The sequence below is a fragment of the Odontomachus brunneus genome, unplaced genomic scaffold (genome assembly GCF_010583005.1).
Source record: "Odontomachus brunneus isolate Ranch 3 - 2012 unplaced genomic scaffold, Obru_v1 Obru_scaffold_179, whole genome shotgun sequence".
Classification (NCBI taxonomy): domain Eukaryota; kingdom Metazoa; phylum Arthropoda; class Insecta; order Hymenoptera; family Formicidae; genus Odontomachus; species Odontomachus brunneus.
This window is the reverse complement of record NW_022639629.1, coordinates 629,555-644,940: the sequence shown is the minus strand read 5'-3', so window position 1 is coordinate 644,940 and position 15,386 is coordinate 629,555. Positions and strand designations below refer to the sequence as shown.

The following is a 15,386-nucleotide window of genomic DNA, read 5'->3' as shown; positions in this document are numbered from 1 at the left end:
GTAAACAGCGCGACCGCCGAACAACCGCGGTAAATAGCGAATCAAGCGAGATTCGAGGTATATAAAACGCTGCGTAATCGTAATCGAGAGATTCGATCATCCGCTCTCAAAAGAGAACCAGAACAGATCCACCGCTCTCGAAGGAGAATCCGATTCCGCTTATCCGCTCTAAGAGATACCGACTCCGCTCCTGGCAGATTATTGTTCGTCGATTGACGACTGTACTCACTCCGCCGTCGTTGAACGGATACGTGTCATCGACATTCGACTCTACTCCGATCAGGGCAGATTACTGTTCGTCGCGTAGCGACTGTAATCATTCCGCCGTCGGCTCACGGATTCGTGAGGCCGACACAGATAAGTTTCACAGTACCGCTGGCCGCATCCGAAATTGCGTCCGAACGAGCCGAGCTCGTTGAATCATAAAGGAAACTCCGAGAGCTAAGGTCCCGTGTACGAGGACCGACGGCCGCACCGCATACACCGAGCCGATTCCAATCTCCGCGATAGGAGATCGAAGGGGAGCGCCACTAAGGCCATATTCCGCGTGCAGCTACGCTGCAATTTCAACGACCGCGAACATTATATGATTCCGAAACGCCGCTAACATTGCTGGGAAAAGTGTCCACCACACTTAAGAGAAACGACGCCGAAAGAAATGTCAACAGAATAGACTCGCGAAGACGCGACACTGACGTCGTCCGCGTCCCGCGCACCGCGCGTCACCTCACACAAATCGGCGCCTAAACAAACCTCTGTCAGGCGATACAAACAACCAAAACCAAAGGCGTCGACACGTATTGTTCGATATATATATTGTCATTATCATCAGCTTAGTATTTTAAATATATTATTCATTATTATTTTCTTAAAACACTGTTTCTCAATTATTGCGCCTATCACGAACCCGATCCGACAAGCGATTCAAACCCGCAACGAATCGCGGTTACATATTTCTTCAAAAAGTAAACTAAAATGAAGGCGGTTTGCAACAGTTTATATTTTAAATGCAAAGAAATATTACAATTTTGGTCGAAAATTGCATTTTATACGGAGATAATATCATAGCTTACTTTTCATATAAATTCTTTAATTTTATTATGTTTCTATGTCAATAGTTAAGGAATAAACTAATCAGTAAGGCCTATCTTGCTGAGGAACACAGTAAATTTCGCTAGAAATATAGCAGATTTTTCTAGAAACATAGTAAGTATTAGGTCTATAACTTAAAATCCGTCCTCTAGCGATAAATAGCTGTAGCTTCGACAATCGTCAACTGTAATGGTTGAACAAGACATCATTTATAGTTTTGACTTCTGTCAATAATATTCAGTAAATAAAAGTTTGTGTTTGTGACAACAACATAGTTATTTACTGCAAAGAAAATGTCTAAATTTCAACCAAATAAGCATTATTTGCGCGAAGCTTTGCTTTTCTGTTTCAATTTGAAGTTTGCTGCTGAATCTCATCAAATGCTTGTTGAAGCTTATAGGAAACTTGTTCTATCGAAAATGACTTGCAAGGAATGGTTTCGACGATTCAAACTTGGTGACTTTGACACGAATGACAAAGAACGTCCAGGCCAGCAAAAAATATTCGAAGATACAGAACTGCAAGCATTGATTGATGAAGATCCATGTCAAACACAAAATCAGCTTGCAGAACGTTGAATGTTACTCAATGAGCCATTTCCAAGCGTTTAAAAGCCATGGGATACAAGGGCCATGGGTATACAAGGAAGGAAGACGAGTGCCATATGAATTGAAAGAAAGAGACACCGAAAGACAAAAAACCATCTCCGAAATGCTGCTTGCCAGGCAAAAAAGAAAAAGGTTTTTGCATCGAATTGTAACTGGCGATGAAAAATGAATTTATTTCGATAACCCTAAACGCTGAAAAACCATTTGAGACCCAGGCCAACCATCGACATCGACGCCAAAACGCAATATTCATGAAAAGAAGGCTATGATCTGTATTTGGTGGGACCAGAAGAGTGTAGTATATTATAAAATACTGAAACCTGGTCAAACAGCCACAGGAGATCTCTACCAACAACAAATAATTCGTTTGAGCCGAACATTGCGCGAAAAACGACCAGAATATGAAACAAGACAGCATAAAGTGATCTTGTTTGATGACAACGTTCGACCTCACGTCACTAAGGCTGTCAAAGAAACATTGGAAGCACTTCACTAGGAAGTGCTACCCCATGCGGCTTATTCACCAGACTGTGCCCCTTCCGACTACCACTTGTTTCGGTCGATGGCACACGCACTTGCAGAGTAACACTTCAACTCTTGAAAGCGTCGAAAAATGGGTCTTTAACTGGATAGCCTCTAAAGATGAGTCGTTCTTTCGCCATGGAATCCGCTTATTACCAGAAAGATGGAAAAAAGTCATATCTAACGATGGCCAATAAAAACGGACAAAAAAAGATGGGTTCCAAGTTATAGACATAATATTTTAATAGCATATTTCAATTTCTGAAATATCAGTAGCATGATATGAAAGCATAGTTACTGCAGAATAACGATCTATTCTTCGGTTACAAAATTCTATAGTAATTTTTACTATAAAATTCTCTTTATGTATATAAAAAGGTGATATTAATTGAAAGATTCCTTCTTTGTATTAATTGATTTATTCAAATCGGGTGCGATCCGCTGGAAATAATTAAACTTTTCAAACAATACAGATCAACGTAAATCAACGTAACGTCACAAAATTTAACGCCCGAGTCCGTCTTGAAGGAGCGTGTTTCTGATCTGTAATTATTATTGTTTCTTAAACACATGATGCGCGCGTGTTCAGCATAAAAACTATATTTATCCGCTAAATCGGGACACAAGACAAATCATATCACGAACAAAGGGGCAACACAAGAAGTAGAAATAGACGCATCAACGAAATAAATTCGTATTCGTAAACCAACAATTACTCGGTTTTTATCAATCTTTGTCAAATTTTAAAATTATTATCACATTATCACATATATTTGAAAGAGCGCCATTTTGTTAATTTACAATTTGTAATTATAGTACTGATGCGCGAACTTCTATAGGTTAAGAAAACTGTATATTTTAATGTTTCAGATTAATCAGTGGCTCTCAATTATTTTTAGCAAAGTGGATGCGTACTTTTAGCAGTTTTCATTTTGACGCCATCTATATATAATCCACTAGATAATCTGCCAAAAAATATTATCAAATATTTACAATTTAAGAAAATCAATGAACACATTTACAAAAAAATTATATCTGTGTTACTTCAATACTTTTCCCTACAAAAATTTTGGAAACACATTTTTCTGACCCTTCCAACAAAGCAGAATACCACTTTAAAAGATATTTAATGCGGCTCTTCTCGTCCAGCTCTTGATCTCCGGGGATTTATTTCACTGTCTTCGTCTCGAGGACTCGCGTGTAAAAGAAGTGTCTCTCGAAGGCTTGCGAAATAAAAGGAGAGCGTAACGGACGGATTACCTACGCCTTGCAAGAAAGCGAACGAGTGCTCGCTAAAACAGGAGAATCGCGAGAATCGGCCTTGGGGTTGGCCGTTTTCGCAAAGAAATAATTTCTAAGTTAATGGACGTACAGAAGATCTTGTAAGGACGAGAAAACGCGCGGCGGAAGGATAAAAGTCGCCCGGTTATGATTGTACAGTAAGGAGATCGAGCGGATTTCCGTGCGGAGATTTGCGCCGTATCGCTGCGATCTCGGCGCGCGAATAACGTGCGCGCGCGCGTGCGTTCATGAATGGTATCGCTCCATCGTATTGGCCGGGCTGTGTATTGGGATTCAACGATCGCTACCTACCTTCCAATTTCCCGTTGTTGACGAGGAGAGAATTGTTCGACTTCCTGGACGAATTCCGCGACATCTGACTGTGGCTCGGGCTGCTGTCCGTGCTCTTCTTCTCCAGCACGTCGTGGCAGCTATACGATGTGTGAGTGACCGTTAACATCGGATGCACGCTTCCTGAATTGTTCACGTGACGTTGCGTGAAACACAAGAAAAACAAACAGCATGATCGATTGATTGTGTACATGTGTGTGTATGCACGCGCGCGCGAGCGGAAGAGAGAGAGAGAGAGAATAGATTTTACGTCTATGTACGTGCGAGATGCACTGACTTGTTTACGCGATAAAAGATTCACCAGCTAAATATTCATTACCTTGCTGCGATCCGCGTGTACCTAATGCGCTCGACGACTGTACTGCGTCTTCCGAGAAATACATCTGTTTGCATGAGAGTATAGGTGGGAGGTTGTGCCAGATTCTCTTCCACCTCTCCTCCGCATTGCGTTTTCGATCAGAATTAAAAGCGCGAAATTTATTTGTTGACGAATAATTTAATTTGCGCAAAGACGTGTCCTCCGATTTCGCCGAGTATGTAAGGTAAATGTCCCAGTTAATGACAGTGTTCTAGTTAGTGACACTTTAAAAATATTTTACATTACAAAATCTCAGTTTGATTTCTTCATAGCTTAATAATATTTTAAAATATTCTGCTGGTCATTTACTATTTTTTTTTTGTAATAGTCTCATCGCAAAATCTATCATCTTTCAAATATTTCGTAATTATAATATGAATATACATCGATTTACTTATGACATTGTGAATGACAAGCGTGATCAAATATTAATAATTTTGAGCATTCATGTTGGTTTGAAGTATTAGGATAACTTTAAACGAATTATTAAAGATTACTTTGGACTGATAAGCAAGTGAGTATGCTACTAGATTAATATTTGAACAAACCTACCTTTTTTTAAAAAAAAGGTGAAAAAAGGCCAGTTCACGCGCTTGCCTGTACGAGTAAAATTATACAAAAAATTAATGTTTCTATTAAAAATATTTTATTTGTAAAATAACATTTAAAAATGTTAATAAAAAATATTGTTGTTTAAATTTCTATTTTTTACAAAAAAACGTGATATCAAGTAGTTAGGCCAAGTGAAAATAATTCACGTGTAGCCTACATGAAATATACTTGGAATTATATAAAAGCAAATATGTTTATATATGAAATATTTCACATATATACTTTCAGAAAACTTAAAAAATCCAAAGACGTTAAAACATATAATATTACTTAAATTAATATTACTTAAATTTTTATTTCCTACAAAAAGGACGTTAAAAGATAATTAGATCAAACGAAAATACCATTGCATATATAACAACTTTGTGGATATTCACATTACATGTGGTAACTATTGACTTCTTTTTATTGGTAACCATATAAAAATTAAGATAAAATAAAATTAAGAGTCACACAAAAAGCACTTGGCGTGCCCATGTCGCAATAAGATGCATTGAATTTTACAAATTGATATACAAAATACTATTTAGAAAATATATTTAAATTATTTATATACCTGAGCAAGGTAATTAGGCCAAGTGTTTTTTGTGTGATTACTTTTAATTTTATGTTATCTTAATTTTTATTTATTTATTTATTAGTTACCATAATAAAAAGAAGTCAATAGTTACCACATGTGGTGTAAATATATACAAAGCTGTCATATACGCAATGATATTTTTGTTTAATCTAATTATCTTTTAACATCCTCTTTGCAGAAAATAGAAATTTAAATAATATTATGTTTTAACATCTTTAGATTTATGTTTTCTGAAAGTATGTATGTGTGAAATATTTCATACATAACATATTTGCTTTTATATAATTCTATTCATGTAGGGAAGCACGTGTATTATTTTTACTTGGCGCAAGTATCTGATATCACGTTTTTTGGTTTCCGGGTTTGAGCCGCGTGGATTTTTGTTTGATTCCGATGTTTCACAAACATTTCAGTTCGCTTCATCAGGGAGAAACAACCCGATGCCGAGTTGCTCCTGAGAGGTCTTCCTTTATACTATAGTAGTTGACATAGGAGGAGAGGGGGGGAGGGGACAGGAAGGTGGGGAGGGGTTGGCAGGGAGAATGGTGATGGGAAATTTGTTGTCTTTCATGTTTTGGAAACCGAGAGGACGGATTGCCAGATTGGACTGATTTTTTGTCCATTATCCTTGTTGAGATTGTTGGGGTGCTTCTGAATTTCCAAGGATACCCTGTATTTCCGAGGAAAGTAGTTATTGGTTTTAGCCAATACTATTATTTCGTTGAAAAAGATTTTGTGTTCTCTTTTTAGATTGTGTTCCGCTAGTGCTGACTACGTTACATTTTTCAATTTGACTGCGCTTTGATGTTCCTTTATACAAGTGCTCACTATCCTCCCGGTTTCTCCTATATAAACTTTGCCGCATCACATCCCACATCATGGCTTCATGGCACATTTCGAATCTCAAGTCATCCAAAAGTGCCAATTGAAACCTCGAATATGGCTCTGATATTTAGATGACACTTTCGTCATCTGGCAACACGAAAAAGAAAAACTCCATGAATTTCTACATTCGCTTACACATCCCAACATTACAATCACAATGGAAGTCGAACAAAACAATAAACTTCCTTTCTTGGATGCCCTAGTCCACAAGAAGAACAGATGGCTCCCTAGATCACCAAGTTTACAGGAAACTTACGCACACCAATCGATATCTCTATGCCGAATCACACTATTATCCAGCTCAAAAACAATCGGTTCGCTAATATACAGAACATTAGCGACATCTGCGACAAGAACAGAATCCAAAGCGAACTCAGGAATACTTTTCAAAATAATGGCTATACGGTAACACAGATAAACAAAACAATTGGGAAATATCAAACCAGAAGACATCAAAACATACGGACTAAACAACTACAGGAACAGACGAAAGAACGAAACTCCTTCCTTCCATATATACAGGGAATTACAGACAAAATTGGCAGAATCCTGAAAAAACACAATATCAAAACCATCTACAAACCACCAACAAAAGTAGGGCAGTATCTGAAAACAAAATAGAACAAAAATAGGACAGTATATGAACAACTCAAAAGACAGAAGACCTTCACTAGATACTCCTGCAGTATATAAAGTCCTTTGCTTCTGTGGCAAAGTTTATATAGGAGAAATCGGGAGGATGGTAAGCGCACGTATAAAGGAACATCAAAGCGCAGACAAACTGAAAAATGTAACGCAGTCAGCACTAGCGGAACACAATCTAGAAAGTGAACACAAAATCTTGTTCAACGAAATAACAGTACTGGCCAAAACTTACAACTACTTCCTTAGGAAATACAGGAAATCCTTGGAAATTCAGAAGTACCCTAACAGGGATAATGGACAAAAAATTAGTCTAATTTGGCAATCCTTCCGGTTTCCAAAACATGATAGACAATAAATTTCTTACCACCATCTCCCCTGCCAACCCTTCCCACCTTCCTGTCTTCTCCCCCTTTTCTTCCTATACCAACTACTATATAAAGAAAGACCTTTCAGGAGCAACTCGGCATCGGGTCGTTCCTTCCTGATGTAGCGGACTGAAATGTTCGCAAAACGTCAGAATCAAACAAAGATGAATTCACGCGATTCAAACTCGGAAACCAAATCTAATGTGTATGGACACCGCAAAAGCCTAAAAAATCAAATTTTTCAAGTTTTTTGTAAAAAATAGAAGTTTAAACAACAATATTTCTTATTAACATTTTTAAATGTGTTATTTTACAAATAAAATATTTTTAATAGAAACATTAATTTTTATATAATTCCACTCGCGCAGGCAAGTGCGTAAACTTGTTTTTTTTCACAATTTAAAAAAAAATATATTTATTTAACACACATAAATTTGACATAAGTTTCATAAATAATTATAATTTTAAGAGAGTTGCGTATCAATTTAACAGGAGATACTATTGTATTTCTTCTATAGATGCTTGGCTTATACGTACGATGGGATACGTACGATCAGCGTGCTTAAAAACGCCGAGTGAGGACGAGAATATCATCCTCTTTTTCTCTCTTTCACTCATTGTTTTGAAAGACGGTCGAGTCAACGAGTGAAAGCGAGAAGGAGAGGATGACATTCTTTCTCTCTCACTTGCGTGACTCTTGCTTCGTTTTGCGCAAGATACTACTGCGTTTTTTGACACGTATACACGACCTAACCACGTGGTTTATGCCTCGCTGACTGCGCTGCTGAGTGGCGCCTCTGACGGAGAAAGACTGAGGTGGACATTTGTAGAATGTTTCTTAATCGTAAAATTTTGTCATTTTGGACTTTCCACTAAAATATCTCTTCTCATAAACTATATAGGATAAATATAAAGATAAATTTATTAAGCAAATCTACCACAAGGAATCGATAGACCCTATCCAGAAATTCGTCTGATTAGTCATTATAGCTGTACGAGAAATCTTGCTTGCGCTATATTAGTTGGTCGGCGCAAGTTATACGCGGCCAATCTCGCGCTGTTCTTCGCTTCGCGCGTTCATTTGGCGCGAGACGCTATCGCATCTCTTGATTTCGGATTAAAATCTGGCTATAAATTAATACACAAGAATACGATAACGTCCCAATCATTGACAGGCCAGTATAAAATAATGTAAAAAATATTAATTCTGTACTTTTTGGATGAATATGTAGAAATTCCTGCAATATATAGTTTTTTTTTTTATCAATAAATGCGTTCAAGTGCGTTTAACTTAATCTGCAATGTAATATTTACGTCAACATAACCTGACAAGGAAGAAAGGAAGGGCCAGAAATCGGGACAACCGTTATTCTTTTGTATCAATTATTGATATATTTTGCTTACGTTTCGAGAATGTTCGAAAATACTAATGCCAACTTATGAATATCAAATACTATCTAATAGATTAATTAGAGTAAGAGTAGTCAGATTTATTTCATTCACAAAAAAAAACTAAATAAATAAGAAGTAATAGAACCGTTGTCACTTTAGGACAAATATATCACATAGTACCAGTCAATTATAAGAAACGTATATACACTGTGCTAGTCAGTGACACGGTCTTTGACGTGTTATTAATTGAGACAACCTAAAACTAAAAGTGTCATTAACTGGGACATATACATTGATTTCAATTTTCTAATTAAATTACTAAAAAAGTACGTTTGTATGTCGAAAATATATGACTATAGGATAAATAAAAATTCTATTTTTCACTTACAAGTGATAAACTTTTCATCGAAAATGGCATGGTCATTTAATTTCGTGTTCACTATCATGAAAGGTTAAATGTATCATTAACTGGGACATTTACCTTACGTGCACGTACGGAAGATCCTTGTCCATTTTGCGTCTCTCGCGACTGGTAATGAGTCGCATACTGATCGATAAAGTCATCGGGACCGGCAAATCGCGTATGAACTTTATCGTCACTTGGCACATATTTCTTATGTACCTCTTAATTCCAGACATAATTTTAAACATGAAAAAATTACCTTGTAAACATGAGATTATTTAAGTATATAGATACATAATTTTTTCAGTTAAGTGAAGAATAAAATCGTCGACAGTTTCAAGTTTTTGCTATTTATCTATTATAACGCAGATTTCATTAAAATTATTACAAAGTATAGATTAACTGTATCTTAATTTCTTGTTGTTGTTTGTAATTAAAATTTGACAATACAGATACTTAATTATGCATGATATAGATAGAAATGAATATTAATATAAAACTTTTTTTATATATTACATTTAATAAAATATAATGAAAAATCATCTTTATTTTATATCTTAATTTAGACTTTATTTTACATTTAATCTACTGAAATCGAAAACAACTTTATAAACAATAGTAATTTTTCTTTTTTGTTATATGACAAATAATTAAAATGGAATCTATATCTTATCCTAATATTCTAATGATATTGAAAAACGACACGAAAAACTGATCGATTGAATCGATTAATAATTATACGTTTTTTTTTAAATATTTATCTCCTTACATACAGTTATATATAGAGTATTTAACTGCTATTAATACACCCGTTATGTGCAGATAGAACTCATAAAATTGAACACGTACTTCCTCTATTATTTCGCAAACAACCACGTAAAATTTTTAATTATTAATTAATGGAGATTGATGAGTGATCACGCGCGATATGGTAAATGAGCTGTAATGGTGACTTCTGCTTATACATTAAATCAAACTTAACAAAAAGGTTTTGTGTCATTTTATAAATAATTACATAGGTTTTTCGTCATTAAGTAAAGAAAGTTAGCGCATTATCGCACACAATCTCATGCACTAATCTTTTTTAATTAATATCTAAAAATCTACGTGATTGTTTGCAAAATGGTAGAGGTAGGAATAATTTTCACATATCCTATATTTTTAATATCGTTAGAATAGTACGATAGGATTTTGTGGACACAAAGGAATATTCAAAATTATTTCATACTTTTCAGATTTTTGAAGGGTTTATTTTTCTATCTTGTATTTTTTAATTATTTACTGAAAATTTTTAAGGTCGGTTAAAAATAAAAGATTCGTTTTCTATTCCTAAACGTGTTCTTGGAATTTTCAAGAAAATAATGGAATTATCTAATTTTCAAAACACTTGGACAAATCCGGGTAATAATATTAGTCTAAGAACCACGTAGATTACTGAACAAGTTACAAAAAAGATCTTATCTCATATTTCTAACAGTTTTCAAATTATAAGGGAATACGCAAATAAATAAACATACAAAACAGGATAAACTAAGAACCTCCTTTTCTTCAGTTAAAGTTTTTAAAAAGTAGTTTTAAAAAGTAGTTTTTAAAAAGTCAATTTTTAAGAAATTCTTTTTTAATTGTAATTTACTACATTATGGAAATTAAAGTTATACTTTGATTTTAATTACTCCATTTACGATCAACACCACAAAATTAATTAGAACTGATGGTTTAGATCAGGGATACAATTTTTGTGTTGACCAGTGTGATTTTTTATTTTAGTTGAGTCCTGTTATTAGTCGCAAAAAGTCCAGAACTCATAAAAATAAGTAAGGTTCTTTTTTGAAGACTACGTTCGAGTGGTGCGCGAGTTTTACGAATTGTTCCTTTAAAGCATCAGCCACTCAATGTTTACAATTGAGGCAAACGTGTTTTTAACGAACCATGTCCGTCGACGTTTACTTCAAAGCTCTGGCTCCTTTGGATTAAATCAATTGTTATTCGTTTGTCATTTCCACACGAACAATAGCATTGCCCGATGTGTGATATAAAGTAAAAAAAAAAGAGAAAATAGAAGAAAAGCAAAAAAGTATGTCCAACGAACCATCGGAATTATTCTTATTTTCTTTTCGTACCAACTCTGACCACTTTATCCGATCTCGTGAGAGTTACATTCGTTTGTCGTAAAAATATCATTCCAATATCTCTAACAGTCTAACTAAGAACTTCTTTTCCTAAAATCAATTAAAAATAACTTTTAAAAAGTCGATTTTTAAAAATTAATATTGATAAAAATACAACCTGAGGAAACGCGAAAACGGAAAAAGAGGATGCGTCGCGCAATATTAATTAACGTATCATATTTAGGCTCCTGATCAGTCATTGCGGCCATATTGGATTGATGACGTCAGAAGCGAGGAAAACTATGCCTAAAATTCCTGCGAACCACGGCTAAATAAAACGATATATCATTAAAATAACACTTGCAATCTGTCCTATATACTTACGAAATGCTCCGGATGCTCCTCTTGACAGAAAATCATTTGACTACATGCCGAATATGATCAAATAACTACTTATGCGCATTAAATATCACAATAAGCACAATATCCGGAGCATTTCTATACTTCCACAATTGTATCATATATGATATACACAATTTACACTCAGTACTAATGCTGTGGTTTATAAGAAAAAGTTGGTCATCTGTTTACATCGTTAGATCTGTTCGTTTTTTAACTTTTGCACTAGTGCAATAATAATACTAGTGCAATAGAGAAAGACAAGTATACTTTCGTATACTGTAAATCTAACTCTTTCTGTCTCCCTCTCTCTCCCCCTTTCCCTCTGCTTCTCCTTTTCCCTCTCCCTCTCTCTCTCTTTTTCTCTCATTGCAATAGTTTGCACTAGTGCAAAGGTTCTTTGGAAACGAACAGACCTCTTTTCTCGTCTAACAATTCATCTTTTGTCGTTTTCAATCATGTCGCCACCATTGACGCGGAGTTCTCGGCTGACTAATCAGGAATCTTAAGACTCCTTGTATCTCGCCGTGGCCATGTTGAATTTGTAACATCAGAAGCGAGGAACGTCATACTGACGAAAATTGCACGCCATTTCTAAATAAAGATAAATATAAACGAAAGAGCATTTCAGACATACTTTTTGAGCATACTTGTAAAATTGTTCGAAAGATATCCTTTTCTTCTGACGATTAATAAATAGTCGTATAATGGTGAAATAAAGCATGTAGACAAAATAGATTCATTTCATCATTTTATGTATTTCATTTTATCGTTTATTGTACGACTATTTATTGATCATCAAGGGAAAGGGATATCTTTCGGACAATTTTACAAGTTTGCTCAAACAATCTCAAATGCTCTTTCGGCCATAGTTACTGTTATAGTTATTCAGAAATAGCACGCAATTTTCGTCAGCATGTTATTCCTCGCTTCTGACGTCACTAATTGGACATGGCCGGCGAAGTACAAGGAGTAAAGTATCGCGATTGATCGCGTTATTACACACACACTGTCCTTCGATACGGTGCAACCGCAGCATCTCTGTCTTTTCTCTTCTTATTACCTGTCCGCGTCCTGGAGACTTCACTCTCCGTTCTGTGGTGGCTGAGCGCTTGCAATTTTTCCGTAATTCCGTGAATTTTGTCGGCCAGCGAGGACCCGCCGCTGCTGTGGCTTTCGGTGGCGGTGGCAGCGGCGGCGATGCCCGGCACGCCGGTGCTATTAACGTTACTGCTGGAAGTCGTGTGCGATGTAATTGCGGCGCAGGCGGTTGTCGAGGAGAGTACGGCCATCTCCTGGGAAACGAACAAGCGCGGATAATAACGCGGCATTTAATCCCTTGCCGCGCTCGTTTACGTTTACATATTCGTAATTTTTCGCTTTTCAAGTCTCCAAAAGGCGCCTTTTCTCTGTGATATCATTGTGCCCGCTTCGCGCGTCGGCAATATTATCTTATGCGAAGTTTTTCCCGTCCTTCCCTGCCCCCGCTTTCGCTCCCATTCGCGTCCAATTTGCGCTCGCGCGACTGCTTATCGTTGCGGTAATAGACGAGGCGGTCTCGCAATGGTGGATTTTACATTAGCTTGAAATTGCGATGCGCACCTTGAAAGCCTTGCTGTCCACCCCGCGTGCGCTTTTCTTGACGAACGACAGGAAGAGATGCCGGCACAGCTCATCGGGCGTGTCGATCTCCAGATACGAGTTCAGAAACTTGCGGAAACCCTCGTAGTCGATGTCCTGAAACAGTGAACGTAAGAAAAGCACGCGGTTAATTAAGTCGCTTTGAAGAGAAGTGTCTTTACTAAGTCGAATCGAAAGCACGGTATTGTTTCAACGAAATATCATCTGGCAGCCATTAGTAGCATAAGCTAGGTGTTATGGCGACTAAGTTGGTGCAAAATATTTGACACTTTCCTATTAAATTCTCGTAGGAAGTTTAGGTATTAAGGAGGCAAAATACCTTTGTCACACGCGCGGGCGCGCGTGGAAAGTTTAAATTCAAAATCCTGTAACCTTTATTTTATATTTTATTATATAATTTAAATATGAGATAAAAATATTATATATTAATAAAAATGTATAAATTAGAAAACGGAAAACATAATAATGGCGGAACAGTAAACATTTCTGTGAAACCTTTTTTTTCCGTAGTGTGTCTGATAACTTCTTGTAAAAATTTCTAAATGGAAAAGAGGAAATATATTTTGATCAACAATAAATTCCTTAGATTATTATAACTGATTTTTTCTTTTTCAAAAATTGTGGTCGACAAAGTTTATTTTACAAAAAAATACTTTTTTAAAGCCATTCTTTTAAATAATTTAGGTTTAAAAAATTAATTTAAAAATCGTCTATGATATATAATGAAGAATTTATTCTATTCTAAAAAAAGGCATGTAAGAGATTTAATTGTTGCCGCTTTTCCGCGATGCTGATTGGTTCTCTCGCTTAGCTTCATGTAGGTTACGGCTTGCTTCGTGTCGTTTGCACCTGTCAAATTATCAGGCAAATAACTGTTATCGCGTTGGTTAACTCATAAAGAAAAGAATACAGAAGATATAGATTATAAGAATAGAAGAATAGAGAATAGAAGGGTAGAGAAGAAAGAGGAAAATGAAAGAACAGACAAAGAGAAAAGCATATTATTTAAGCAAAAATAAGGTAGTAAGTAATAAGTAAAGTAATAAGTAAGATTAAAGTAATTTTATAAGGTAATTTAAAAAGTCATTGTAATGATAAAGATGCTAAATAGCGCGCGTCTGTAATATTCTAGTACAGATAAAAAATGTATGTTCCTTTTTCCGTTCAAAAATTTTTGCAATGTCCATATTTATTATAATACAAGTACATAAGACACAAACATAAATATATATGTATATAAATATAAATTTTTGCCTTTCATCTCCCAAACATCCATATGAGCCAGTGCTAACACAACAAGAGTTATTAGGTTTATTATGAAAAAAAGAGATTTTATGAAAATAGTTACTGTTCTACCATTATTCTATTTTTCGTTATCTAATTTATACGATATTTTCATTAATATATAACGTAATCTCTAAAATGTAAATATGTAATATGTAAATACCAAAATATCATAATAAAAACAAAATAGTTATACATTTTTTAATTTAATCAAGAGATGCGGTAGCGTCTCGCGCCAAGTGAATGCGCGAAGCGAGGAACGGCGTGAGACCGACCGTGTATATATAACTTACGCCGATCAACTAGTACAACGCAGGCAAGATTTCTCGTTAGGTTATAACGGCTAATCGGACGAATAATAATATCTGTTCGACAATAAATAGTAGTGATAATAATACCTAATCGATAATCGTGTGATAATATCCGCGAGTTAATAATAACGAAATAATGATGATCGAACAATCGGTAATAATAATACCTGGGCAACGGCTTTAACAAAAACTCTAGGCTCCATAAAGGCTAGGTAAACGGACCCTCGTAACGGCCCGCACGTGTCGCTAACTGAGCGGCGCCTGGGCGCCGAGTCATGTAAACACGCGTGCGCGAGCACATGCTCAAGCGTCACGCCACAACACTCAACCGTCGAGACGAGCACATTAGGAGCTGCCGCATTATTTTTTAGATTATTTCGTGCCGATTTTGGTAATTATGTAGAATAAGGACTTTTCCGAATTTTGATATTTTTTTGCTGCAATCTTGATAAATATCTTTGTTGTTATTCCAATAGTGATAATCAAATAGGGAAGCCTGAAAAATATGTAAACTATCTATGTTTTTAACTATTTTTTCTAACATACACA

The 15,386-nt window shown here is 35.7% G+C and overlaps 1 protein-coding gene across 2 annotated transcripts in view; it reads right to left on the bottom strand.

The window, feature by feature from the left end:
* The window catches only part of LOC116851579 (diacylglycerol kinase 1), a 396,727-nt gene that overhangs the window by 59,518 nt on the left and 321,823 nt on the right, over positions 1-15,386 (bottom strand). The window contains exons 4-6 of one of the 2 annotated variants that reach the window (XM_032831133.1): positions 13,204-13,338; positions 12,665-12,896; positions 3,816-3,977 (exon numbers count right to left, since the gene is read on the bottom strand). In XM_032831133.1, coding sequence (XP_032687024.1) covers positions 3,816-3,977; positions 12,665-12,896; positions 13,204-13,338 — 529 coding nt within the window. Of the gene's footprint in view, positions 1-3,815; positions 3,978-4,173; positions 4,201-12,664; positions 12,897-13,203; positions 13,339-15,386 lie in introns of those variants that run through there. The other variant, XM_032831134.1, reaches the window with a different exon arrangement.